The sequence below is a fragment of the Netta rufina genome (genome assembly GCF_964035555.1).
Source record: "Netta rufina genome assembly, chromosome: 14".
Taxonomy (NCBI): Eukaryota; Metazoa; Chordata; class Aves; order Anseriformes; family Anatidae; genus Netta; species Netta rufina.
This window is the reverse complement of record NC_140137.1, coordinates 5,062,610-5,088,248: the sequence shown is the minus strand read 5'-3', so window position 1 is coordinate 5,088,248 and position 25,639 is coordinate 5,062,610. Positions and strand designations below refer to the sequence as shown.

At 40.4% G+C, this 25,639-nt stretch overlaps 1 protein-coding gene across 6 annotated transcripts in view; it reads right to left on the bottom strand.

Moving 5' to 3' along the window:
• TENM2 (teneurin transmembrane protein 2) overlaps positions 1 to 25,639 on the bottom strand; it is a gene marked incomplete at both ends in the record, with an annotated part of 523,490 nt that overhangs the window by 165,371 nt on the left and 332,480 nt on the right. For all 6 annotated transcript variants that reach the window (XM_084295547.1, XM_084295548.1, XM_084295549.1 and 3 more), the window contains one exon: positions 9,030 to 9,264. In XM_084295547.1, coding sequence (XP_084151673.1) covers positions 9,030 to 9,264 — 235 coding nt within the window. The remainder of the gene's footprint in view (positions 1 to 9,029; positions 9,265 to 25,639) is intronic.

Below are 25,639 nucleotides of genomic sequence, written 5' to 3'. Positions count from 1 at the left end.
TCAATCCTTCCCCAAATGAAGTTTGAGTGATTTCTGAGTGGGAGGTGACTGTAGGAGTTGGGAGAGCAGCCCTGCAGAAAGGGGTTTGGGGGTTCTGGTTGATGGCAAGTTGAACATGAGCTAGCAGTGGGTCCTGGCAGCCAGGAGAGCCAATTTTGTGCTGGGGTGCATCAGGCACGGCACTGTTGGACGGTCAAGGGAAGGGACTGTCCTGTTCTGCTCTGGTGCTGTCTCACCTCCAGTACTGTTTGTGGTTTTGGGCACCACAGTATTAGAAGGACATAAAACTATTAGGGAGTGTCCAAAGGAGGGCTATGAAGATGGTGAAGGGTCTGGAGGGCAAGATGTATGAGGAGCAGCTGAGGTCCCTGGGTTTGTTCAGCCCCGAGCAGAGCAGGCTGAGGGGAGGCCTCATGGCGGCCTGCAGCTCCCTCACAGGGGAGCGGAGGGGCAGGTGCTGAGCTCTGCTCTCTGGGGACAGCGACAGGACCTGAGGGAACGGCATGGAGCTGGGACAGGGGAGCGTCAGGCTGGGGGTTAGGGAAAGGTTCTGCACCCAGAGGTGGTTGGGCACTGGGACAGGCTGCCCAGGGACGTGGTCATGGCCCCAAGGCTGCTGGAGGTCAAGAAGTGTTTGGACAGTGTTCTCAGACACACGGTCTGTTTTTTTGTGTGGTGCTGTGGGAGCCAGGAGTTGGACTTGATGATCTTTGGGGGTCCCTTCCAACTAAGGGATACTCTATGATTATAGATATATTTTCAATGGAGAGCTATTTAAAACAGACACATGTCAATGAAATGAACATTTCATAGAAGCGTGCCAATAATTCAATAATAAAAAAATTCTGCAGTAATTCAGAACAGACACATCAACACCAGGGTAACACTTCTTTCACTTCTAGCCACTGCCATGCAACTCTGAACATGGCAGCAGCTGCCCAACCTCCAGCCAAACTCTATGACTGGCTTCCAGCTTTGGAAGGGTGGGTTCTTCACATCCTGAGACTACATCTGAAAATGCAGAGTGTCATGTGTTGCCATAAGTACCAGACCAGCTTGTCACTGTTGTCTCTGCACTCTTAACAAAGACACAGTTGGACACACAAAAGCACAGTAATTGAAAGCTGCCTTGCAGGAAGGTGGCATGTTGTACAAAAAGGCAGGTGCCAGCCTTCAGGCACCCTGATCTGTCATGTTATTAAATCAAAACAAACAGGCAACATTCACAAAGCTACAATCCAAAATAGAGTAGGTAAAAAAGGCAAAACATTTGTATTGTATCACAGCTACAGCATTAGCTTTTTACTGGATACCTTTTTACAAGACAGCCTGCATTTGATCTTAAGGATGTTAATTAAGATTTTGCTGGGGGAGCACTCCAACTCATGACCCTGCTGGAGCTGCCCCTGACAACACTCTCCTGGGGCTCTCGCTGCTGGTCTCGGAAGCACACAGCATGATACAGCCCAGCAGCATCACTGGGGCTTGGGCTGCTCAGAAAGCCAACAGGATGTGACAAAAAGCTGAGACAGCCTGTAGGAAGAGAAGCTGTAAACTATGGAAAGAAGGATTGTTGTGATGGGGATCACTAGGAGCTCAAGAATGTGAGAGGGAGAACAACAACATGGGAAGGCATAAAATATTAAGGGAAAAGAACAGCAAGGCCAGTAAGGATAACTGGGTTGAAGTGTTGGTGTGGTGGAGCTGGTGGCACACAGAGTTCAGCAGAACCATGGAGCCGCAGGGGCTACCCCTCACCTTCCTGACTGGTTCCTGTCCAAAAACAACTGAGGGTGCTCTACAACAGCTGGTTGGCATGCTGGCACTTAGCCTGCCAGCTAGAAATCCTAGTTAACTTTTGCCTGAGCTAGCCAATAAATAATTATTTCAACCTTGAAATTTATGAGTATCTTTCCTGCAGAGTCTCTTTAAGCCCAGTTGAAGACTGACAGACCGACCGAGAAGCAAGGTGCTAACAGTTTTTTCTACTTACCTATCAGATGAATCTTTACTTAAGCCAAGCTGACGCCTTCCTTGCTGCATAATGCAACTATTAAAATCTGCACTGTTTTTTATTCTCCTGGTATGCAAAAATAAAACTACTAACTAACACCTGGGAAAAAATACGAGAAATAGCTACAGATATAAACACAGAAAATCAGTCACTTCACATATGTACTTACATTAAAAGGGAGAGAGAGTAGGATCAATAATGCAGATTTGGAAATATTTCAGCAACGCTGATTCAGCTTAAACTATAGCACCTCTAAATTCTTAAGTGGAAAAAATTTTATCATTTCTGCCCTAAAGTTCTGAGAAATGTGCTGCAAAGTACAGTCAAAGTGATGAAATCCAATAATGCCTACATTTGTTATTCCACTAATGATAATAATGACAACAGCATTTTGCATTTCAATAGGTCTGTTAATTTTTAGCTTTCTGCATCAATTAATGAACTAATTTTCAAAGCACTTCTGGTTTAAAAGGCACACATGTAAGCTCTTCACTATCTCTTAATTCAACTACTCACTTAACTAGAAATAAAGAAAAAGCACTAGCAACAGGGTTAAATTAATAAGCTGTTCAAGTCTATAAATAATAAAATCTTATAATAAGAAATTCAAGTCTCTAAAATAATTTTGTTATCAGTCTAATTGTAAATGTAGAAAATAGAATCCTAAATCACATCATTTGGGATTAAAAAGCCACCAAAAACAGTAACAAAAAGCAACATCCTAAATATACCTGTTTCTTCCTGTGCAGCCATTCATGCTGCCTGTTCATTCTACACAACTCAAAACTTTTAAATGCAAACCAACAAGATCATGACAACATGCAATTAACTGCAATCTATAAAAACTTTCAGTTTATGTCTACGTCAGTAGGAGTATGTTACACGGATTTTCAGAACCATCAGTAAATATCTTGCTTTTGCAGTGTTTCCCTCCACCTTTTTTTCATCTCTTATCAGAGTTTACAGTTGTTATGAAAACAGCACTAGAGCAGCCTGCTAAAAATGACCTTTCAACAATGTTTTTGGAATTCCTCCAAGTATATAGCCCAAATGTACATGAAGTCTCTGTGGATGCTTTTGACTGTGCTTTACTGCCTCTTCAAAATGCTTTTGATTTTCAGATAAGTCCAGAATCTCTCTACACAGATCCCATTTACGTGGAAAGTCTACACAACTTTCCTGCAACCTTCTGAAGCAGGAACAAGCAAACAAAGGTTTTGGTTCTTGCCCCAGCCCTCAAACTCAGGAGGACCGAAGTGCTGTAGCATACGTGCCTGTAGCCTTACAGCTTAAGTAACTGGTGAAAGAAGGCCACCTAAGACAAAGCAAAATCAGAGGGAGGAGATATTTCACTGTTTCAAGCAGTTGTTTGCTGTACCTGATACATTCTAGAAATTTGCATTAACAAAAGGAAAAGAGATTTTTCACTGTTTTGTTCCAGAACATTTTACATCATGTGTAAAAATATCAAAATATTGAGACATTATTCAAAATAGGCAATTGTCAAGAGCAGCTGCAACTTGCAGTTTGTACACAGTCAGAAATTTCAAGTTTACATATTCTGTTCAGAAGTTCTGTGGCTGATCTTGACATCATCTTGGTACAGCATCTGACTTCAGTATTAACAACATTTCACATATTTAATTTTTCTAAAATACATTTCTCAGCACTAAATCCTACTCTTCCCCTACTCTGTCCTTGGCTTTTTTGCAATGCCTGCTCTAGCTTGTGCATAGCCACCACTATGTTTACTTCTTCACTGTCTCAAAGGTTACAGCTACAAAAACACTGGGCACAGATGTTTCACTGCTGTGTTGCTCTGTGATTTTGGGTTCATGCCCTTCATTGGTGGTGCAAACTGGGATACAGCTATTGTTGGTACTTCATCCATTTTTCTCCCATTTCTGTCTTTACTTTCCCCTCTCAGGCTCACCCACAGGGCGATGATGTTGGAATCAAACTTGAAAAGAAAGATAGCTTGAACCCCAGGAACAGACAAACATTTGAAACAGCAACATGACTTTTTTAGGGCTAATTTTTACAGACCGTTCAATCTTTAAATTGAACTTTGCTTAAATGACCCCAAATTTAGACCACTGCTTTTGTTCAATGGCCCACAAGAGGGAAACAGGGATTTCATAATCACCAGAAGAGTGGCCATTATTGTTTCTCCTGAAATACAGGAGAAATGTTGGTATGTTATATTCTTCACTGAAGCCTAGTAAAAAATACTTATGAGCTAGCTCAAAGAAACTAGAAGCATACATACGAAATTATCTTTACAGCTAAAAGATTTTGATTGAAAATATTTTAAGTATGAGACTAATTATGAGATTAAATAATAAGACTAATTTCTATTTAATTTCATCTTTTTTCCTCTTGGATTAAGTATTATTAATTATAATGGTACCAACTAAATTAATTAACATCTATATGAGGCACAGGAACAGACATTAGTACATTAGGCAATCTTAGACAAATATCCATCCGTGAAAGCTCTTCTGTTATCCTCATTTATGAGTCATTTCATTTTGACTGGCATCTGCAGATGGCCCTGTGCGAGGTTCCCATCCCAGAGATGAACCTTACAGTGCAAAGAGTGATGCAAACCTTTCCTGCAAAGCCATACTTTTCTCCCCGTGCTCTGTGATAAAGAAGCCCTCAAAGCATTTCAACCTGTAAAGCAGAGTGCTGCCTCTCCAGCTGTCTGGAGGTAATGAGACCCACACCGGGATGTTCAAAGGTAGTACTTTCATCATTCATCCTCATTGAAAGCAATGATTAAAGAAGCAATAAAGGAACACCTCTTAACTGCAAAATGTAGAAACCAGCACTTTGGAAAGGAGGAGGAGGAGATGGTTTGAAACAGACTGCAAGAGGACAATAAAAGTTAAAGAGCATTAAACAGCAGCTTTGAGCCTAAAGGTAAAGCAGTTAAGTACTGCAGAAATGAACCATAAAAATAGCATCATGATATGCTACAGCGATACATTCCTGCATCCTTAGTTAAAGATATTTCAACCCTTCCATTATGGACCCTAAAAAGAAAACGGAACAATTATGTAGCCAGTGCAAGGCCCTGTTGCAGCCATAAAGCAACAGCAGCAGACCAGGTAAGATACAATCCATATTTGCTTGCCTTGAACCAGACCTAAACACACCAAAATAGCACAACTAAGAACTCTGTATAAGCATTTGACAATATTTTAATTCCACCAAAAGCATCCAGCTACTGCAGGACAGCTAAGCATAATCATGTTAAAAATAGAGAGACACAAAGGGTGAATGGAGACTTTTACCTTCACCTCCACCTCGATGACCACCAAGGTCTGCAGCCATCAGCCCACCAGCTCCTGGGTATGTGCCCTCACAGCTAGTTCAGGATAATCTTCCCAAGGACCAACTGTTTGTAGATGTAGGGATAATTATGGACAGTGATAGGAACTAATAGCTGATGACATGTACCACTGGTGAAGATCAATTTTCTAACATGGTGTTTTCAAGTTGGAAGTTAGCCTGATTTATCAGCCTTTTGGGGATGATCCTCCTCCCTGGCCCCAAACAGCCTCACTTGGGAGGTCACCCAGCTCCTCACAGCCCCAGGAGCTCCTCATGGGTCCCAGCTTGGCACTGTGGGTCACCTGCCTCCTGCATGGACCCTTCGGTGCAATATTGCAGCCTCAGCTCCAGCCCTGTCTCTGGCCCCAGCTCTTTCTGCTCCTGCTTGGGCTCCCTGGGTGGATCCTGGCCCCAGGACACCTCTTGTACCTTCTCTGGACCCTTTAACCTGTCTTGGCTCTGCCTGCTCCTGGTGCAGTCTTTCAAACACTATTAGCACCATGGTTTCTAATTTCCTAATTTATTTATTTACGCATATATTTATACCCAGTCTGAGTATCATGTGCATGCTGTAGTACACAAGAATAGAGACCTGGGAGCTTCATATTTACTTCAAATTTACTTACTTTGTCATCTGAAAAGTAATTAAAAATTGAGTATTTCATGAACATATTTCATGTTTATGTTTGTATCGAATCAAGAGCCTCATTTAAAAAACAACAACAAAAAAAACCACACCAATTTTAATTTACATCACAGAAAATAAAACAAATGTGATTAACTCCTCCAGAATCAATACTGAAACAAGAGATGGAGAAAGGATGCATTTGGAAAGTGTGCTGTCTCCAAGCAGTCTGTGTATTTAGCCCAGACTGCCTAAGACGGCAAAGGAAAGAAGGGAAAAACATTCTTAGCAGAAAAAAATAACAATATGCAGACACACGTTGCCATGTTCGATGATTTCAGTGCTTGGCACTGTTAGATAAAGAGACGTCTGGAATCTAAATTGTGATCTGATTTTTGTAGTGCTGACATAAAGCATTCCCTTCAGACAGCTCAGGTACCACTTTCCGTTTCATAGTAATGTAACCATTCGCATATTGTTTTCAGCCGAGAGCAGAATCTGCTGAAGGTTACCAAAAGGTGAAAACAAAGTTGAGAAAGTCTGTCCTGATAAAGCAGCCGCTGTCAGCGGTGGCTTTGTCTCCAGAGCACTCTGCTGCTGAGATTAACAAACTGCCAACAGGGAAAAACATTCAAATGCAGTGCTCTGGGAAGAGGCACTGTTAAGTGGGATCAGCGCTCACATCAAAGCAGAACCAAAAAATAAAGTCTGAACTAACAACTTAGCAAAAAGGTGTCATTGGTTTTTGTGGCTATTGGTATGAATTTAGAGTAAAGAGAAAGAGTTACGGGCTAATTTGGAAAGTCTCCAGTGATTCTGCAGGCATCAATTTCAGCAAAACACACTGCAAAACAGAAAAAAGTCATCATCTTCTGAGTTAATATTCTTGTGATGAAACTTGTCATCAAGTCCTGTCAGGTGTGCAATTTCAGAAAAGAAGAAAATCGATCCTGAAGCACCTCTGGTAGAGTCTTAGAAGGCAGCGGTCCTGTCAGGATGCTCTCTGACATCTCAATGTTTGCCTCTGACAAACGCAACCACGGAAAACTCCAATTAGCAGCCAGGTATCTTGCAGCCTCCAAAACTAACAGCATTGCTTTGGTCAACAACATGAATACACATGTATTCTCTGAGAGTTTTTGATATAAAACAGAAAAGGAGAAGGTCCAAAGTTATTACTGGAACTGATAAGACTACACTGACAGTGAACAGGCACAAAATCAGAACATGGAAGAAGGAAACTCAGACAGCCCAGGTCTGGTTCTTGGGGATGCCAGTATTATGACAAAGAATCATCTTGCAAATAACCTGAGAAATTCCTTTCCTATAAATGAAAACTGGGACAATGTTAAGACATCAGAAATTATATTACAGCTACTGTTGTACCTGAGAATGACTTCATATGAAGCCAGAATTAAAAGCATTGTTCTAATATTGGGCAATGAACACAGCACCAACTGGCCCAGGCTGAATAGCTGCAACAACTTCATCCTGTGGTTCTTAGTGATAAATAACAAATTCAGAACACTGAACCTTTTGGCCAGAGTTAGCTCCAAAACCTTCAGTAAGAAGGAATCCCCTTCCTTTTTGTTTCTGGACATCTCATGCTTCAACTAACTTGTATTTACTTTTCACACCCACCTCTTCTTCATAGCATGTGTTTTGCTATTTTAGCAAAGTGAATAAATGTGATTGAATGATGTGAATAAAGCCTCCTGTGGGCAGCCCAGGGCTGGGTGTAGTAGCACAAACTCCCTGCATGTTTCAGCCTCGTTGTCTCCCCATGGCACTGCACCCGCTGGTGCTGTCAGCTTCAGTACAGCTGCACCAGCTTCTCCCCAGCTCCAAACCAAAAGTCAGTCAGTAATCAGACTCAAAGGACTGGGCTGAGACCGCTCAGAGAGGTAACCACACCATGCCGGGCTACTGTGTGTATAATCTGGTAGAGCAGCCTTAAATTCCCCGAAGGCTGCAGCTGAAACATAACAACCGAGAAACTGTGACAACAGCTACAACCATTGCAGGAGCCAGTGTTACACGCAGTCCAGCTGCTCTACCTGTGTTCCATGTTTTTATATCCATCTCCCCAGGCAAGCAAGGACAGACTCCTACTGCAATCTTATTTTTCACATTCTTTTTTTTTTTTTTTAAACTGAATTTGCTAGAATTCGGTAACTTTCTAGCATATAAGCAAGAGGGGCAGCCTCAGACATACAAATTTCAGCACTGGCATGTGTCATGTGAATGCCCCGCCTGCTCTGACAATCACAGAAGGACTCTGCTTCGTGTCTGTGAACAAGGACACAAACACATGTTCCTGCAAACAGCCCCACAATGGCTGATTTTAAATTCTGGGAGATCAGCTCTCCTATTCAAAGAGCAAGCTAAATACATTTGACATCCCCCACCCCAGATGACCACAAACAAGAATACAGAGAACCACAGCCTGCCAGGCATGCACTTATTCATTTGACTGACTGAAGTGCTGCACCTTTTAATTTATATGCAACTGTTTGCCCCATGGGCATCAAGCTGTTAACACGTACAGAAGAGATTAAAATGAGCTTGTGTCCTGGATGAAATGTAAATGAAAATTACGGTACTGTCAGTCTTGAATCTGGGATTGTTTCTCAAGTCTCCCAAAATGCATAATTGCAAATGAGACTCTGTTTGTGACCTCAGGAAGGGCAAAATGCATAATTTTCCAGCAACACAGTCAATATGACTTATAAGCAAGTTCCCCCTGAGCCTGTGTGCAAGATATACTACTCTAGCACCATTAGCTGTGGAGACAAGAACTGTCCAAATGAATAATAAATGCTTTAAAATAGGACAGAGAAATGGCAGATGTCCACCTCTCTGTCTTCCAATGCAAAGCAAATCAGAGGATGCGTATTGTACATATTCTCATGTCAGGAACATTCCCTGTTGCATCAGCCAAACACATTGCTGACCCAAGGCGGATTAAAACCCCTCTTCTCAGTAGTCAAGTGGTTTTCTCTGTGTGCTGCAGGATGTCGGCACCCCAGGGCTCCCAGCCCCGCGACCCACCTGGTCTCGAGTGGCACGTTGCTGTTGAGCACCCAGCTGTCCTGGAGCTGCACGGACTCAGGAGTGGTGGCCAGGTCGTTGGGTGCAGGAGCAGGCGCGTGGATCTGGTTGCGGCGGTTTGTGAGCGAGTTCCTGTTGAGGGAGTTGGCGGACGAGTGATGGTGGGACAGCGAGTGGTTGTGAGGAGGAGGGAGAGGTGGCCTCAGTGTTGACTGGCTGTGATGGTTTGAGGGGCCTGAAATGGAGAAAGAAAAATAAATCACAACTGTGTTGGTGGTATTATTCTCTTCAGCATTTCCAAGAGACGATTGACTAGAAAAAAAAACACCACAGAACAAGAAGAAACCACCTGCAACCAGGAAACTACGCCTGTGTGCCTTTTGGATGTGTAGCTGCTAGAACAAAGTTAAATCAGATCACAGAATATTAGCAATTAGAGATACAAACAGCATTTAGAGGCTGTATAGTTGCAGTGTTCTCAAAGACTCGTCTTTCTCTGGAAAAAGGCTTCTTGGTGGAGGAAACAGGACAGCGGTCAAGCTCGACCGTTCTGTGCATCAACCTGGAGGAGTGTTTTCCTCCCTGTTTTTATTATGAAGTTGAAGAAGGTGAATCTTAATGCATTAAAAATAGCTTTTGAGAATATGGTCTTTATGCCTCTATAAAACTTAATCAGAGATCTCAAACTGCTTTCACTCACTGTTAGTTTACCCATCAGCTTCAAAGGAACAGTATTCATGCCAGTGAAAGAAGATTAAGCTCAAAATTTGAACAGACAGCACAATACAATGATGGTATCTTTCATGTTCTTACATGTGATCAGGATTTGGCCTGTTCTTTTGTCTTTAGCAATGCCACAAACACGCTTCAAGATCTGAAAATTATGCTACTCCTTCAACCACTTTCATTGAAAAATGACAGGAGATGTTTTGGGGAGATAAGGAAGGATATACACTTTTCTCATTCTTTGAGTTTGCATGGATAATGAAAATAAATACTGCTAATTAATAAGACAAGTGGATTAAATTGAAAAGAATGTGTAGAAAATAGAATAAGGAGGTATCTTTCTCAGCATAGTCACTTTTCTAAATAAACACAGAATGGTAAATACATTTAAATGTAATTCCTTATGTTGCAATAATTTAATTTTAATAAAAAACACAAAAGATGATTAAAAACAAATACTAAATGCATTATGAACCGCATGCTTTAGTCATTATATCAAGTTGTAGTTTTCTAGTGAACTATAATCAGAAAAAGTAATATCAGCAAAATTATAATGATGTATGTTTTTTTTTAGAAACCGAAGCACATTCTGTACATAATGAATCAAACAATAAAAGAAAGCGTCATGAGGAGAAAACACTTGCAGCTAGACTGATCTATTTTCATTTGAAACAATGAGGTATAGAAAAACTGTTAAAATGTTCAATTAACTGTACATTAATTAAAGCCAATATTTAAAAAATAAAACATGGAAAATTATTGCTCAAGAGTGGAGCTAACCCCATGCAATATGCAGGCCACACAGCCAGGAACTGAAATAGATGCCAAATTTCAGGCTCCGATTCCCGAAGTTAGGACCCAACCCAACCCCCCCCCAGGATCAGGAGAGGTGCCCGGGAGGGGAGAAGGCCCCGGCAAGGCCCCGGCCGCCTCGCTGCAGCCCAGCACAGCCACGCACCCATCGCCTGCCCCACAGCAGCGGGGGCCCCTGGCCTGTGACTGCTGGGCTCCTCTGCACGAGGCTTTGCCAAGAGAGACCTCCCATCTTCTCAAATGTCTCTGTGGGCCTGGAAAGGCACAGGCCGGAGAAGACCCAGAAGAAGAAACAACACAGGTTTCACTGGGACTTGCCTGTGAAGTCAGCCTGTGACAAGATGCTTTAAGAAGAGAACGACAATAAATTCTGGATACTTCGGATACTGTTTTTGATCTGCATGGGAGCTTCTCTACCTTTTTTGAATGTCATTTTGCCTGAATGCTTATCCTGTGGTATTCGACCTGTTTTAAACACAAAGAAGCCAGTCGTGAACACAACCTAAAGTTTTGGGCCATCACATGGCCTGGCTGTCCTTGCTTTGGCTATTTCTTCCACAAACTTGGAAGAGACAGTTTGACCCAGCAAAGTTAACATTTAAAAGCCCCGTTTGGACCTCCTAAAACATCAAATGTCTAATCTACGCTAGGTCCTGTGCCATTTCTGAACAGCATGTGGAGTAAGACACAGCAGGAAGAAAATGTGTTTGGACAATATCCACACGCATAGAAGCTTAAGTGGAATTACGCTGCTAAAGTCTGTGTTCTGGCTTTAAACAAAGCATGTCGATTTGGATTTCAATAAATGGATCTTTATGAGTGATAAAATACAGACGTGTGCCCTTGTGTGAAAAACTACCTTAAAAGATGTGTGTTCCATATCTTCTCAGCTCACTTTTGATTCAGCTTTTCCTTTTGGAGGATAAATAGAGAAACATTGAACAAAAAAGTTTTGTACTGAGAGGCACGGTAACGCTAGCTATACAAAGACTCTGAATCTTACAACTACAAAATCATAGAGGCTCTTAGAAGCAAGACAACTCTGTGCACTCTATTAATGTACAATTTCTGTAAAACTAAAGAAGAAAGAATGGAATTCAAGCTACCATGAATTAATGTGCTACAGGACTCAGGTCCACACAGTATATAAAACGTACTGCACAAAATAAGCTTTCTAGAAGTAACTGAACATATACCACAGCTGCAAAACCTCAGAACATCTGGCATAAGATGAATGTAGCAACTAACAGAGAATAAGAATCAAATACCAATGTCAAAGTTATATAGCTATTACATAGCTTATATACATATTAAAACACATAAAAGCTAATATCTATATAAATACTAACAAGGAATAATGCAGACACACTCCTATGTATATACAAGAGTTAAAATCTTATTATGCTGCTTCTTTGTAAATTTGTTTAAATAAATAAAAAGCAGAAATTGAACACCACTGAACTTGCCAGGGATATAAAACTGGATTCACATCTGACTATCTGAGTGCTTCTTTGTGAACATCTTTGCCTAGAATAAAACTTCAGTAGCAGTACCTGGAAATCTGTTAAGCTCAGAAGTTCAGAGGAGTAAATCACTTGTCCTGTAATAAAAGTTCAGCAGCATGAAGGGCTGGCACAACGTATCTTGCCATATGACATGCTCTGCGGCCTCTTGCTGATTGCTTTGGTATTTGGGAGCTTAAAGACAGTAAGTGACCTGATGGAGCACATCTAGCTTTTCACTACACGGAAGAGATTTTATTTTTTAATATAGCAGCTGCCAATATTTGCTTGGGGAAAAATGCTGAGGAAATTATGCTGTTTCTGAATTATTACAGTAACTAGAGGTTTCACCAGAATACACTATCTGTTCTCCAACATTTAGGGCTTAAGAAGTCTCTTAAAAACACAATGAAAATCACAGAACTGGAAATCTGAAACATCAGTACCCTCCATGTTTTGGTTTCTGCTTTTTTTTTTTTTTTTTTTTTTTTTTTTTTTTTTTTTTTAATTGGGGTTTTAATCCACAGATAGACAAACATACCTAATTCTAATGAATTTTAGTACATATTAAATGATTGCTTTTGAAAAATCAGGGCCTGATGACCATACAATCAACATGATTCTTCAGAGATCTTGCTGTAGTCAAGAATACCAGCTTTTCATTTAACATGTGCAAGTTGGAAGCTAACTGAAGATAAGTTATTTTCTGATTAAGTAATCTGAGAATACAACGTCTGATTCAAATATCTTTGAAGTAAGCACAAGTTATTTGGGTTTAATCAGAACCAAAATGCTAAAAGTGTAGGAAAAAAAATGCTCTGTTCTGTTCTTTCATTCAAGAAAACAATTAAACAAATCAAGCTAGGTAGCATAGAGGCAACATTCAGCTAAGAGAGATGCAGAACAGCACTTGTATCCTTAACATAAAACAATACTGGGAAGGCAGAGGGGCCTTGAGTGCTGTGTGGGGCAGAGCCACTGCATCGCCACAACACTGGCCTGTTCTGACACAGGCTGGGGAACACCACCCAGCAGGAGAAGCCCCCAGATGTGAGCAGGAAAAGCACTTGAATGTCACAGGGTTACAGGTACAACAGCAATGGCTGTGTGCTCCTGGGTACACACCCCTAAATGTTACTTCTCGGTCTCTGTTGCAGATCGGATGTTGCCTAGCACACCAAGTGACACTTTGGGCCTGCTTCAACGTGGTCACATTAATTTCCAAGTTCTTCCAACTCTTTGGTGCACTCACTTAACACACTCACAAAATGCACACAACACAAGGAACTGAGCAGAACAAGAGAGTCTCTCAGTGCAGAGATCCAACTCTGAGCCGGATGAGCAGTGTCCCTAATCAGATATGAGCAATCTCTTTCCTGCATCCATGTTCTTTGTCAATACTACCTCAAAAAGTAATGGAGATTCTATCTTAGCTGTGCTGCATTATTCTCCGTGTGATGATTAAATGCTAAAGAGACACACAAACATACCCTCAATCCTTTCCACAAAAGAACTAAAAAAATAATAATATATATACACATTATTTTTCTGAAATGAACAATGATGCAGCTTATACCTAATAATTACAAACATTGAACATAAAAAGAGAATGAAATTGATGCACTGAAAGATAAAATGAATAAACCAAACCCACAAAAAATCCTTGTTAGCCAGCATTAGAAACCCAGTCTTTAGCATTCCTAATTCTTTATTCAAATAACTCTACCACTCTGTTTTCTCAAGGAAACCACATCATCTGCTATCACAATGAGTAACAGGTTTTTCACAGAACCACAGGGCTACCGTCCAAGCTAAATTCATCTTCAAAGGCAGATCACGTTACTCAGCCAGGGAGAAAGAGAAGCACTGAAGTGCCCAGGAGCAGAACACAGCATTGCAGGGAGCAGCCCTTCCATGGGCAGCTTGCACCCAGGCCATCAGCCTTGCAGCCTAGGACCAGGGCTCCTTACCAGCAATGTGGTCTCTGATATATGCTGTGCATGAGTCAGTTCTTCTATTTGCTTGAATTCTCTGAATTATTTCATGCAAGGCCAAAGTTTAAATAGAATCTCAATATTCTCAAAATGTTTTCAACATATGCTGGAAAGAAGCAAGCTATCTTGCTTATAACCATAGATGTCATTAACTCTCTTGCTTGCTGTAAAACCAAACCGTTTGCCAGGCGTTCCTTCTTTTGTCCACATGTTTTTACAGTGTTTGAGGCAAGAATAGCTTGAATGACTGGCTGTCATCCCAGACTGTACATTTCAAACTGAAAATTCAGTAAATGCGTGCTAGAAATTGTGAGTCACTTATCAGTGTCTGCCAGTGCACTGCAGCCATCTCCTCAGCACAATATTAGAATCAAAAATTAAATGTTCCTGGGCAAAAAAAAGAAACAACAAAACCCCCCAAACCTCTTTGCTTACCCACGACAGCCAAATAACCACAGGAAAGGGGAGAGGTGGTTTAATGGATGAAGTATTAGTCTGAGACTTTGTCATAGTTTCTATATCTATGCTGACTGAGGCATCCCTTGAGCAATTGCAGATGAATCACTTGTTATCTATCTGCTTCTTTATCCATATCCTGCACAGGAGTGTCGAAGGTAAATTACCTTACCACTTACAAGGCGATCAGATACTACTGCAGCATGAGCTGGTAAAATGCTTTGTAGCTGCGGCTCCCAGCCTGCAGGGCACAAGTTCATCACACGGGAGGCAGAAGCAGCAGCAACCAAATTAACTTGGCCAGACCAGAGTCCTTGCTGTGTACACAGAGCGCGGCTGCTACTCCATCATGCTCCTGCCATCGGAGGTGCCATGAAGCTCAGAGCAGTTGTCCCAGGGCCCACAGCTGCGGCCGGCCAGCAGAAGCAGGAACACCAGCTTGTGCTCAGCGCTGCGGGAGCCAAGGGGATGGCAGACTTGGCCTTTGCACCAGATGGGTGGGATGGCTGTGAAAAAGCAGCGTGCGTGCTCATGTGGGAGAAGACAATGATGAGGGACCCTTCACCAGAGTCTAATCTGATGGACTAGGAATAGCCAGTTTTCTCAACCAAATGTCACCTACAGAAAGGTTTAAAAACTGTCTGATAAAGTAGTACTCTCATACGATGTACTAAGTATATTTGCTTAAATACATCACTTAGATATGCATTACCTCACCGCATGAGGTGAGCCTGCTACATAAAACAGTGGCTAGTCAATGGCGAAACACATTGCTTTAATAATAATGCCTTACGTAGATTCGGTATCCCGTGATAGCTTTACGTATTTACATATATATACATATATATACATATGTGAGTAGGCATGCCATTTCCCGCTTTATGTATCAGAAAAATGAGTCACAGAGAAGTTAGTCATCTTTCCAGTAAAAAAAAAAAATAATAAAATAAAATCCATGCATTTCCCCATCTCGTTTAATTTTCCAATAATGAAACAGATATTAAACATATTTCAGAGAGACCAAGGGTGCATTTATCTTCTTTAGCCTAGATGCCTGACTGCTGCCTGAAGAGGGCACTGATGTAAGAAGAACTACAAAGAAAAGCACACATATATATTTCTAACTGATAAAAAGTTAACCATTGCCATAGAACACGAAATCCAGAATGCTAAAGTTCGTTTTGTATGCTTGGTTCTTCAGAATGGAAGGAGTCGAACCCTATCTAGTGTTAACAAACACTCTCCAAAGCAAACTCAATTTGATATACCAAAAATCACACTGAAGAGAAACTGGAAACAGACATTTTTCTGAGCAACATACAGAAACTTCTGAGCAGAAGCTTTTGGCCAGCAGCGTAAGCTTGGTGACATCTTCCTTGACAGGAGTATAGCTTGTCAATGGCTGTTTCCCTGGATGGTCCAAGGGGGAGCCTGAACATTTTCCTAGTGACATAACAGTAATTGTGCCGTAATTACCAATTCATTGCAAATCTGGAGTCAGGTGCAATTAAGTCATCCCCGAAGCTATTACAGCAGTACTTTGGATTTTATATAACCCAGTTAGCTAGCACACAAAGCTGTTTTCCAAGGGTATAAAAGAAATCTAGTCTAGAAAGCTAGTCACAGATGTTTTAATACATTATTTTGACCATTTCAGAAACTTCACAGAACATATTATGCAGTAATAATATAGTATTTCCAAAATAATCTGAAAATTATTTATTACACCTGACATAATAATAATAAAAAAGAAAGTCTCTGAAAATAAGTTACTAGAAGTAACTATGTAAGACAGAAGATCTGATATGAGAAATTTGTACAATGCTCTTGCACTGTTTTTTCTGGGTTAAAGATTTTTTTTTTCAGAAATATTTACAGTATTACTTCATCAGCCCAAAAAAAGCATCAAAATAAAAATTAAATACCCTTTTTCTTTTAGACTGAACTAACTAATAATCAAATGGTGGAAGTAAACACTGATCTATGTGGATTATTAAAACATGAAGACGCATTGACACCAGCACATGCAAAGTTCCTGGGGAAGTCCCCCAGGACAGTTCAATTTCACAGCTCCAGGGAAGCCAGAGTTATGTGCTCTCTGGTCAATCTGTTTCACAAAATGCAGAGCAGGTAAGAATAAATGGTGTAAACTATATGGGAAAGTATAAGAATGGTGCATGATGCTGTAGTAAACAAAAGCAAATATAATACAATGCATATGTTGCATTGAATCAGATTTCAATAGGTTATTTCTCTTTTTAAAAGCAGGTAAAATACAAATGCGTAGAAGTAAGAAACAAGCACTTCTCTGCCTCTTGTAGGGAAGGGCAAGCTGCAAGCACTGCATGACTAGTGTGTCTTCCAGAGCCACTGGAATGGGGCTCTAACTCTTTATTAGTTGGTGTGGGACAAAAAAAGAAAGTCATAAACCATTGGTCTAAAAAGCCCTACAGAAGTTCCCTGACTTTTCAAGGTATTGGAGAGTTTAACCTCAGCTACCACAGACAATAAGTTCTGACATTCAGAAGATGAAACCATGAGTTAATGAGTACAAATGAAAGGTATCATGAGGCGGTATATGAAAGCCTTCCCACAGCTTATAACTCTAAATGAGCCAACATACTAAGCTAGAAGTTCGTATAAAAGTTTTTAATTGGAGATTTTAGTGTGTGTAGGAAAAAATCACAAAGTCAGACGTGGAAAAACAGAAATCAATACTAGAGAACCTCAGCTAGGAAAATAATCAGTCTTTGTCATTGGGTGCTGCAGCTGGGACACAACTTACCAAGATACACCCGATGTGACTGGCTTTCAGGGTGAGACCCCAGACCCCTCTTCTACAGCCCCGGGGCTGTGCGGGACCCCACAGAACAGTCCCCGGCATGGCCAAACGGGGGGAATCAGCTTGAGGAGGCTCGGGACAAGGCTGTGGGGCTTTTAATGGGTTATAAAATACATATACCTCATCAATTACTATCAGTGAAGAAAATGAAAACACTGTCACCATCACCCCCTGGGGCCAGGATGCCCCCCCTGCCCATTTCACGCAGCCCACCTCTGATTCCCTAACTGCAGTGCAGCTATGAGCTCTGGCTGCCGCTTACGATGTGCACAGTTCTTACCTCTCCAGCATGAAAGAGGCAATTGAATTTAAAACCAGAAGAGCTCGTTTAATCATACTGGCAGGCACCTAATGCTGAAGCCTGTCCCCAGTGTCAAGGAGACAGCAAATACCGGAGTCCCTCCTATTGTCTATATGCCATATGCTTTCTCGAAAAACAGTTTCACCCTGGGAACTCAAAGCAACATCTTTTACTTGTCTGTCTTTGTTTCAAGGCCACGAGTTTATTTTTCTGAGGAGACCAGAAATGCAAAGAGACTCAAGTAAAGAGACACAGAAACTGTTGTTATTAATTGAACCTTGAGGGAGGAGATTCCATTTTCTATTTAAGGTATAGTGATGATAATTGAATTATGTGGCATTTCTTCCTTCAGAGTGTCTTAGGCCACCACAATACTGAATTTGTATGGCAAAAAAGAGAGAAAAACAGCTCTTGGGTGCAGTGCTGCATTCACGGTAATGACAGCAGCAGTACTAAAAAAGAATTAAAAAGAAAAAAAAAAAAAAAGAATGAATATAATATTTATCCAACTAAAGTCATAGAAGATACTAGATACTAGTTAGGTAACAAGACTGCAGTTTGGCCAAAACCTCTGGATAAACATCTGCCACCCTGCAAAAATTGCTAACAGCTTCACTGAAGGATGACAAGTAATCAAAATCTATGTTTGAAATCTCTGCTCACAAGCATGTGTGGATTGCTTAAATCCCTTGGACAGAAAAGGTTCATGGCAGTTAAAGCTATAATGTGAGAGATGAGTTTCAGAAAACCCACAGACCAAGGGCAAAACTTTTAGATGCTGACATTGACTTGTAAAACCATGACAGAGAAGAAAAGGAGATAAGGAGGATTCCACAGTAAGTCAAAGAAGTCTGCTGCTTTGAGACATAGGGGCAAGGCAGAAGTCAGCAGGAATGAAGGAAAAAGAGACTATTTCTTAAGAGCTCTTAGAAGAGCATGATAAGTCTTCTACATAAGAAAGAAGCTCCTTGATGATTACGTTTTATATGTATAGGTTATATGTATATCAGCAGGTAATTTACCACAATATAAGCTGATCAGTAGGTCAGAATAGAAGATCCTAGAACCCCTCTTCTACACTGTGTGCTGCTTGGATGCTGTCAGGCTCTAATTCTGGACTGGATTTAGTTTGGGGTGTTTTGATCAAGAGTTCCCACTGTCCATGTGGTCTGAAGCAATCTCAAGGGACGGTCATTGTTTGCAGCTCTCGTGTCCCCATTAGAAGGGGATGCACATTTGCATCAAAGCCTCTAATTGGTTTTCCCTGGAAGAAATTGTGTTTGTGCATGCCAACATTTCCCAGTAAGCCATCTCATCACTGCCTAAGGTAGGCAGCCAAAGGGGTCACTTCAGAACTGCAGCACTGCTCCAGCACAAAGCACTGATGTGGACACCACCAAGCTCATTCAGAGTCTTGTTCAGATGTCACCGCCTTCCAGTTTGTCGCTGTATCAGTTAACCAGTCGCTGTGTCAGTTAATCTGTATTTCACATAAGGAAAATTCACAAGAAGAATAATTATTATCCACCGAGAAAGACTCTAACGTTTTGATTCATCTTTGTTTTTAAATGAATAAGAAGTTTACTGGCTGTTTCAGTCTGTAAATAGAAAACATCCTAAAAATGTTAAAAAGAATAAGCTCCAGTATTAATTTCATATGGGATCTGTCAGTTGTGCAAGACACTAAAAATTTAGAAGACATTAAGTTGCAATTCTGTATTTGAAAAACCCAATGAGATTACTTTGTTTTGATATCAAAACTATGACACAATGACAGCACAATCTTCCTGTTGCTCAACTGACATGCAAGAAAGATGCTTATCGTATTAGATCTTCAAATCTACCTACAGAGTTATGCTCGACACTTGGGCTCTTCTGCATGGCCATTTATCAACTAACTTTTAAAAGGAATATTCAGAAACAGAGGAGTCAAGCTTAAGAAACTACAAAATCAAGAGGATTTCTTTCCCTAAATATCTCTAGTAATTTAAGTAAAAGTTATCGTCATTATGTTATTAGCAGTAAATTGGAGTAGCTATAATTTTTGGTAGTAAGATATTTATTATGTGTCTGCACTTAACACATAAAGAAACAAACAAAAACAAATATAAAAAGTAAATCTCATCTAGCTAAAGAGTTTCCATTAGATAGCTGTTACTCTCTATGCTGATAACAGCAGAAGATTTTTTTAAATTGTTTTAAATTAAGATATTCATTCATTTTTACTACTTTTTCTCCCATTTGCATGTGTGAAAGATTTTCATTTACACTCATTTATCAACTCAGGCAACTTCACTAACAAGGAAATTAATTCTGACAAAAAAAAATCAAACTGTCTTGAGAAGGTTATCGCTGATGTTGGTGCATGCATATGGCACCTAGATCAGGAATAAGTATGATCTTTTATCAAATACAACTCTCAAATATTATGTTTATCTTTGACATATTCACAAAGGCAGATGGATGTCCAGGTAGCAAAGATCTTATTTTAAAGTAGTATTTCTTTCAGAAGTACTTCCCACAAATGTAGGAAGGCAGAAGAAGTGATAAAAAGAAAAGTAAAGCATGGTATTGAAAGAGATCTTAGAAACCAATAACCCTGGTTCAGTGTTAAAAACCCAGAACATAGTTCTTATCTGTCAAAAATGCCTGTAGTGAGTGTTACATATACTTGGTTGATCACTACTTACAACCATAAAAAAAATAATAATACTTAATGTTCTTTAAGACATCTGCCCTGTGTTTTTTGTTAAGTGCTTCCTAAATGAAGCCTCATAAGGTATGGATATTAGCAAAATTCTGAGGGCATATAAAATGAAACACAGGGAATAATGAATTAATATTGAATTGTGTGTCCCAACCCCAGTATCCTGGTTCCATCTTGGTCTTATCCCCCTTGTAACAGACCCTCCTTGTCTGGTATGTTCATTTCTCTGGTCGTAACAAAGTAAAACACATGAAAACTAATTGAGTGGGTGCTAAGTGAAAGTAACTCATGCTTCAATTTAGCTGTTATTTCAAACCGTCTGTTTTTCCTCACACAGAGTATTTAACTAATATATTTCAGTAAAGAGAAATAATTCCATTTTTTACATTGGCCATATCTCTAAATGCAACATACTTCTGCAGGACCTTTTAGGCAACTGCCTCGAAAAACAAAACAAACAAAACCAACACACAAGAAAAAATGTAGTTGATCACAGGTTTTGCAAATGATCTATAACACAAATCCTACTCATCAGAGAGGATTACATTTGTAAGCTAATGTCCAATTAGAACATTTTAACAAAAACATAAGAGCAAAACTATCCTCTGCAGGGCACGAGAGTCTATCATCGTTAAAGCTTAAAGACAGTTCCATGCATATTTTCTGCATTTTCTGAAGTAGCAGCCTGGAACAAAACCCAAACTACACATCTGTGTAGGATACTGAAAGACATCTTGATGTGGTCTCACTATTTCAATTTACTTGCATGTTTTTCAATGCAAACGTAGGGAAATATGGCAAGCTGTGCAATGAAGAGAGGGGAAGTGAACTCTGTTTTGCTGTACAGTGTCTTTTTATTAACTGAGACTCCACAGAGCTCTAAATTTATGAAATACTCAAGAAAAAACATTATTAAATTATTCATCAGTGATAAGACAATTAAGAAGCAAACTAAAGGGGCGAGTGGAAGGTTGGTCCTAAGGGAGAACAGGTGGTCCTCTCATTAAAAGTATGTTTTGGCAGCAAAATATCCCCCGAACAGAGGGAACCTGCTGCTAACGCAGCCTCAGAGTCAAATTTAGGAGCAAGTGACAAAGACAGACTCATGTGAAGAGTAAGGTGGGTGTACGCTGGGTGCAACTGCGCCTGGTGCAAGCTGCACTTCCCTGGCTTCTGGCAACAAAGGTGCCGCGATTCGATGGCACTCTGGAGCCACCACATCAGACGGTGGCCTCATCAGCCACCAGGCAGCTCTGTGCTGCTGTGCGCAACTGCACTGAGGTAAGGTGGGGAGCCTCGGAAAGGTGTCACACACTGCTGACCACAGGCTCAACGCAGTGGTGAGGGTGGCAGCTGAAAGCCCTAAATCCCCCCCCCCCCCCCCCCGCTCTGTTTCAGATCCCGTGTTTATCAACCACAACATGTGGGTTTCTAGATAAAGGAAAGATTCACAAGCTGCCTGAGATCTTCTCAGGAGAAGGCCCCCTGGCAATGCTGACCGTGAGCAGAGTCCAGCTGCACAGGGCCAACACCCCGCGGCAGGGGCCGGCATTTCACCTTGGGGCTGTGACGGTGCAGTGCCACTGGAAAGAAAAGGGCATGGCACGGTGTGAATGGCACGGAAAGCCTTCCAGAGAGGTGGAAAACAGAAAAGGAACAGGTCAGAGAAGGGGAAGGGAGCAAGTTGGCACAATGACTTTCATGAAGGGAAATAGCACGCAAACAGAGCAGCGTCCTGCTCTAACAGGCTGGTTACAGTGCCAGAGCCCTGGGGGTGTCTGAAAAATTCATCATTAAACGCCGTAATGTTTTGGTGACACAGAAATGCAAAACTGCATACTTCATCTTAATTTTGTACAATCTTACTTCCCAGTTAGGTAAAACACTGCTAAACCATTTCTTCCCTTAATGCCATCCCCTTTAATCCCACATTTCCCTGTGTGCACGGAGTGTCTTTACAGCTAGAAGCAGAAACATGCAATAGCTTTTTTCTCCTAAACAAATAATTCTGCTTAAAATTGTTACTTGCATTCTTGCGTAAGACAAATGTTCTGTACCAGGCAGGAATTCAGACATTCTTACATAGCATTATCTGAGTCTGTTTCAGAACCTGATTTAGGTTGTAATAAAATGCAATAAATGAAATTTCTTTTAAAACTCTGATCTTTCTGTACCTGTTTGTTCAGTTTGGTCAGTAGACAAAACAAACATTTTAGCCCTTCCTGCTGCTCCAGATATGTCATACTGAAGTACATTTTGCATAAAAGGAAATGTCATGCCACTAGCTTTGTAACATTTTTAGGGTTATAGTTATAAATACTTCACATGATGCTCTAGACAGGAACTCGAGCAATGCAGATTCCTCCTCTTCAAATGAACAGCAGAGAAATTCACAGATTCAGTTTGAATCTGTACCATATTAATTTACATCTGCTGATCAAAGAAAAGGGAAGCAAAGACAAGGTAGATTTCTAAAATGATGAGATATATACATACCAAGCTAAGAATTAATTACATGAGGAGAGGAGAGGAACAGTAGGCCAATAGATATAACCACGTAGTACAGTAAATTATAAAAGACATTTTCCTATACACATATTTTTTTTTTCAACACTTAAGGTTTTTCAAACCTAAATTATTTATCTTTTCGAAGAGCAGTCTTTGTTTAAAACACACACACATAGAAAAAGAAAACAATAAAGCATCTGCTAATGAAAAAAAAAAAAAAAAGACCTATGGTCTTAAGCCATGTTTAAAAAAAGTGTTTTAATCCTGTCGCTTAAATGTCCTGTTTGAAGTGTCAGCCTCATCTGGAGCAGAGGCCGTTAAGGAATTATGTTAACCCCAACGCTTCATGATACCATCTTCAGAGTCAACCCCCTTCAAAGAAAGCAACGACAAGACAAAATTGATGCTTCCACATTTTCTATACTCCTCAAAAAAAAAAAAAAAAAAAAAAAAAAAAGGATTGCTATTTCCTAAGGTAACATGAAGGGATCTGTCTCTTCTTCACGCATTAACAATTAATACGGATCCTGCTTATAGACATCTGTAATGCTTTGGGCTGTATTTATGGTGTGATAACTGTGTCATTTTGAGACACTGCACACCAAGATGATAGAAAGACACAGCTGAACTGTTCACTCATGCTCCTTTCCAAGGGACAACACTGTTATCTTGTTACAAAATACTGCCCCGAGCAATAAAAAGTTTCATAAATCTTTTTCTACCAGTGTTGTCAGCTTCTATTTTTGCCTGTGGCTGAATGTGATTATCATCTGTTTTCACCCTACAAGAAAACAAAGTGATCTAGAATATAATGACTGGGGAACATTTTGGAGCCCTCCTGAGCTGCAGGATGTTTCCAGCTGGTAGCATAGCTGATAACGGACTTAATAGAGCTAATGATTTCTAATACCACTAACACAAGGCTATTTTCACAGTGGGTAAATAATGACTCTTTTGTTTTGGAAATAGTTAAGGAGTCATGTAGATGTTTGATAAGTACATGATGTGGTGTAAAGGCAGCAATATTTGGGTAACTAATGGTGGATTACACCAGAGCTAGAAGATAATATATGTTTTTGTTTCCTTTTAAAAGACTTAAAAGTTTATAACCCTGCTAACACCACTGTGACAGCAAGGAGATTTCACTGTAAACAATTACAAGTAATGTTTTAATCTAAACATAAAAATGCATCCATTTGTTTCAGTGTACAGCATCTTTGTTTTTATGTTTGTAATTAATATCACTAGTCTTCACCAGAAATAAAATAAAAACTAATTGGATAGTAAAAGAAATTTTCTTGAGGGTTGAACGCAAAAAAAAGCCTAGATGAGACAAATGATGAATACCACGTAAAACTACGGTATTTTTCTTGATCACAACTGTGTGTTTCTGATGAGGATTAACAACATTTACCTGGTTCACTACTCCCAGTGGATCATCCATGTCCCCATTGGGAGACGCCCAATCCATTTATTTTGTTTCCAAGAAATCATAAACAAAACTTCCCTCTGGTAAAACATGCTTCTCCTTCTATCTCCCCTTCTCACCAGAAATGATATACCACTGTATGTTGCACATATTCCATTTTTCCTTCCAGAAATTTGAAAAAAGATTTCCAGCTGTGGGTGCTGCAGTGAGCGCTGGGGGCTGCGTGCCCTGGCTCACTGCGGCATCCTGTGGGACCAGCGGTCTGTGCCCCTCTCATGGACCCTGACCTCAAGCACCTCCTGCCCCATGCCTGCTTCCCTGCTGGAGCCTGCAGCCGTCCTGCAGCCCCATAGGGCAGGGAAGTGCTCGGGCTGTTGCAGGGCACTCCTGGCAAGAGCTGTGCCTCTCTTGCACTGGTTGTAAAGCCAAACTTACTGTGAATTTCAGTGCTGTTGAATGTGTGGCCATTAGCAGAGAGTTTTAATGCCTTGTGAGTCTGAGCTGCGCTCACTAATAAACGAGATTCATTAAATGGGATTGTATTTCAGTGTGCTCTATGTTTCTGCATCACCCAAAATTAGCGGCACCGAGCTGCTTACAACCCAAACTTCTCAACAAGCAGGAAGATTAAATATATTTCTGCAAAGTACAGTATAAATAAAATAATTCAAGCTAGACAGAGCTCTTAAAGTCAAAATGAAAGAAATAAAAGTACTTGATTATAGCCCAAACAGAGAATAACAAACGATATAACATAGCAAAGCAATATCCACCCATTATAAATGTTACAAATTTTAGGAAAGCATATGATAACCCCTACTGCGATTCATTTCCACATATCTTGCAGCATTACAGGAAGCAAACAAAAATAATTAAGTTTACCGAACTGTATTTCAAGGTAGAGATTCTACAGTTAAACTAAATGCAAACTTCAGCAAAGGGTCTAATACAGCTGCTGGTGTCAAACTGAGAATGCAATCACTTCTCTTGTTTGTCCCTGCCATTGTTTCATTATGACGAGAAATTGTGGACTGGATCAACAGAAATATTTCATGGTCTAAGAGCTAATGGTAGATTTTGTTCGTGCTGGTGAGACAGCAGTTCTAAATGACAGGTCAAACATGCAAGCAACACGGCAAGATTGTTCCACATCACAGATAAATCAGGTTAAATATTATGAAAAATAAATCTAGCAGGAGCTCCAGGTTCCACATCAGGTTTTGTATTAGAAGGCCAAGAAATACAAGGTTTGCAAATTCATATGCTTGACAGACATGAGCAATCCAATGGATTAATCACAAGAAAACAATACGATGATGAAGTAATGTGACA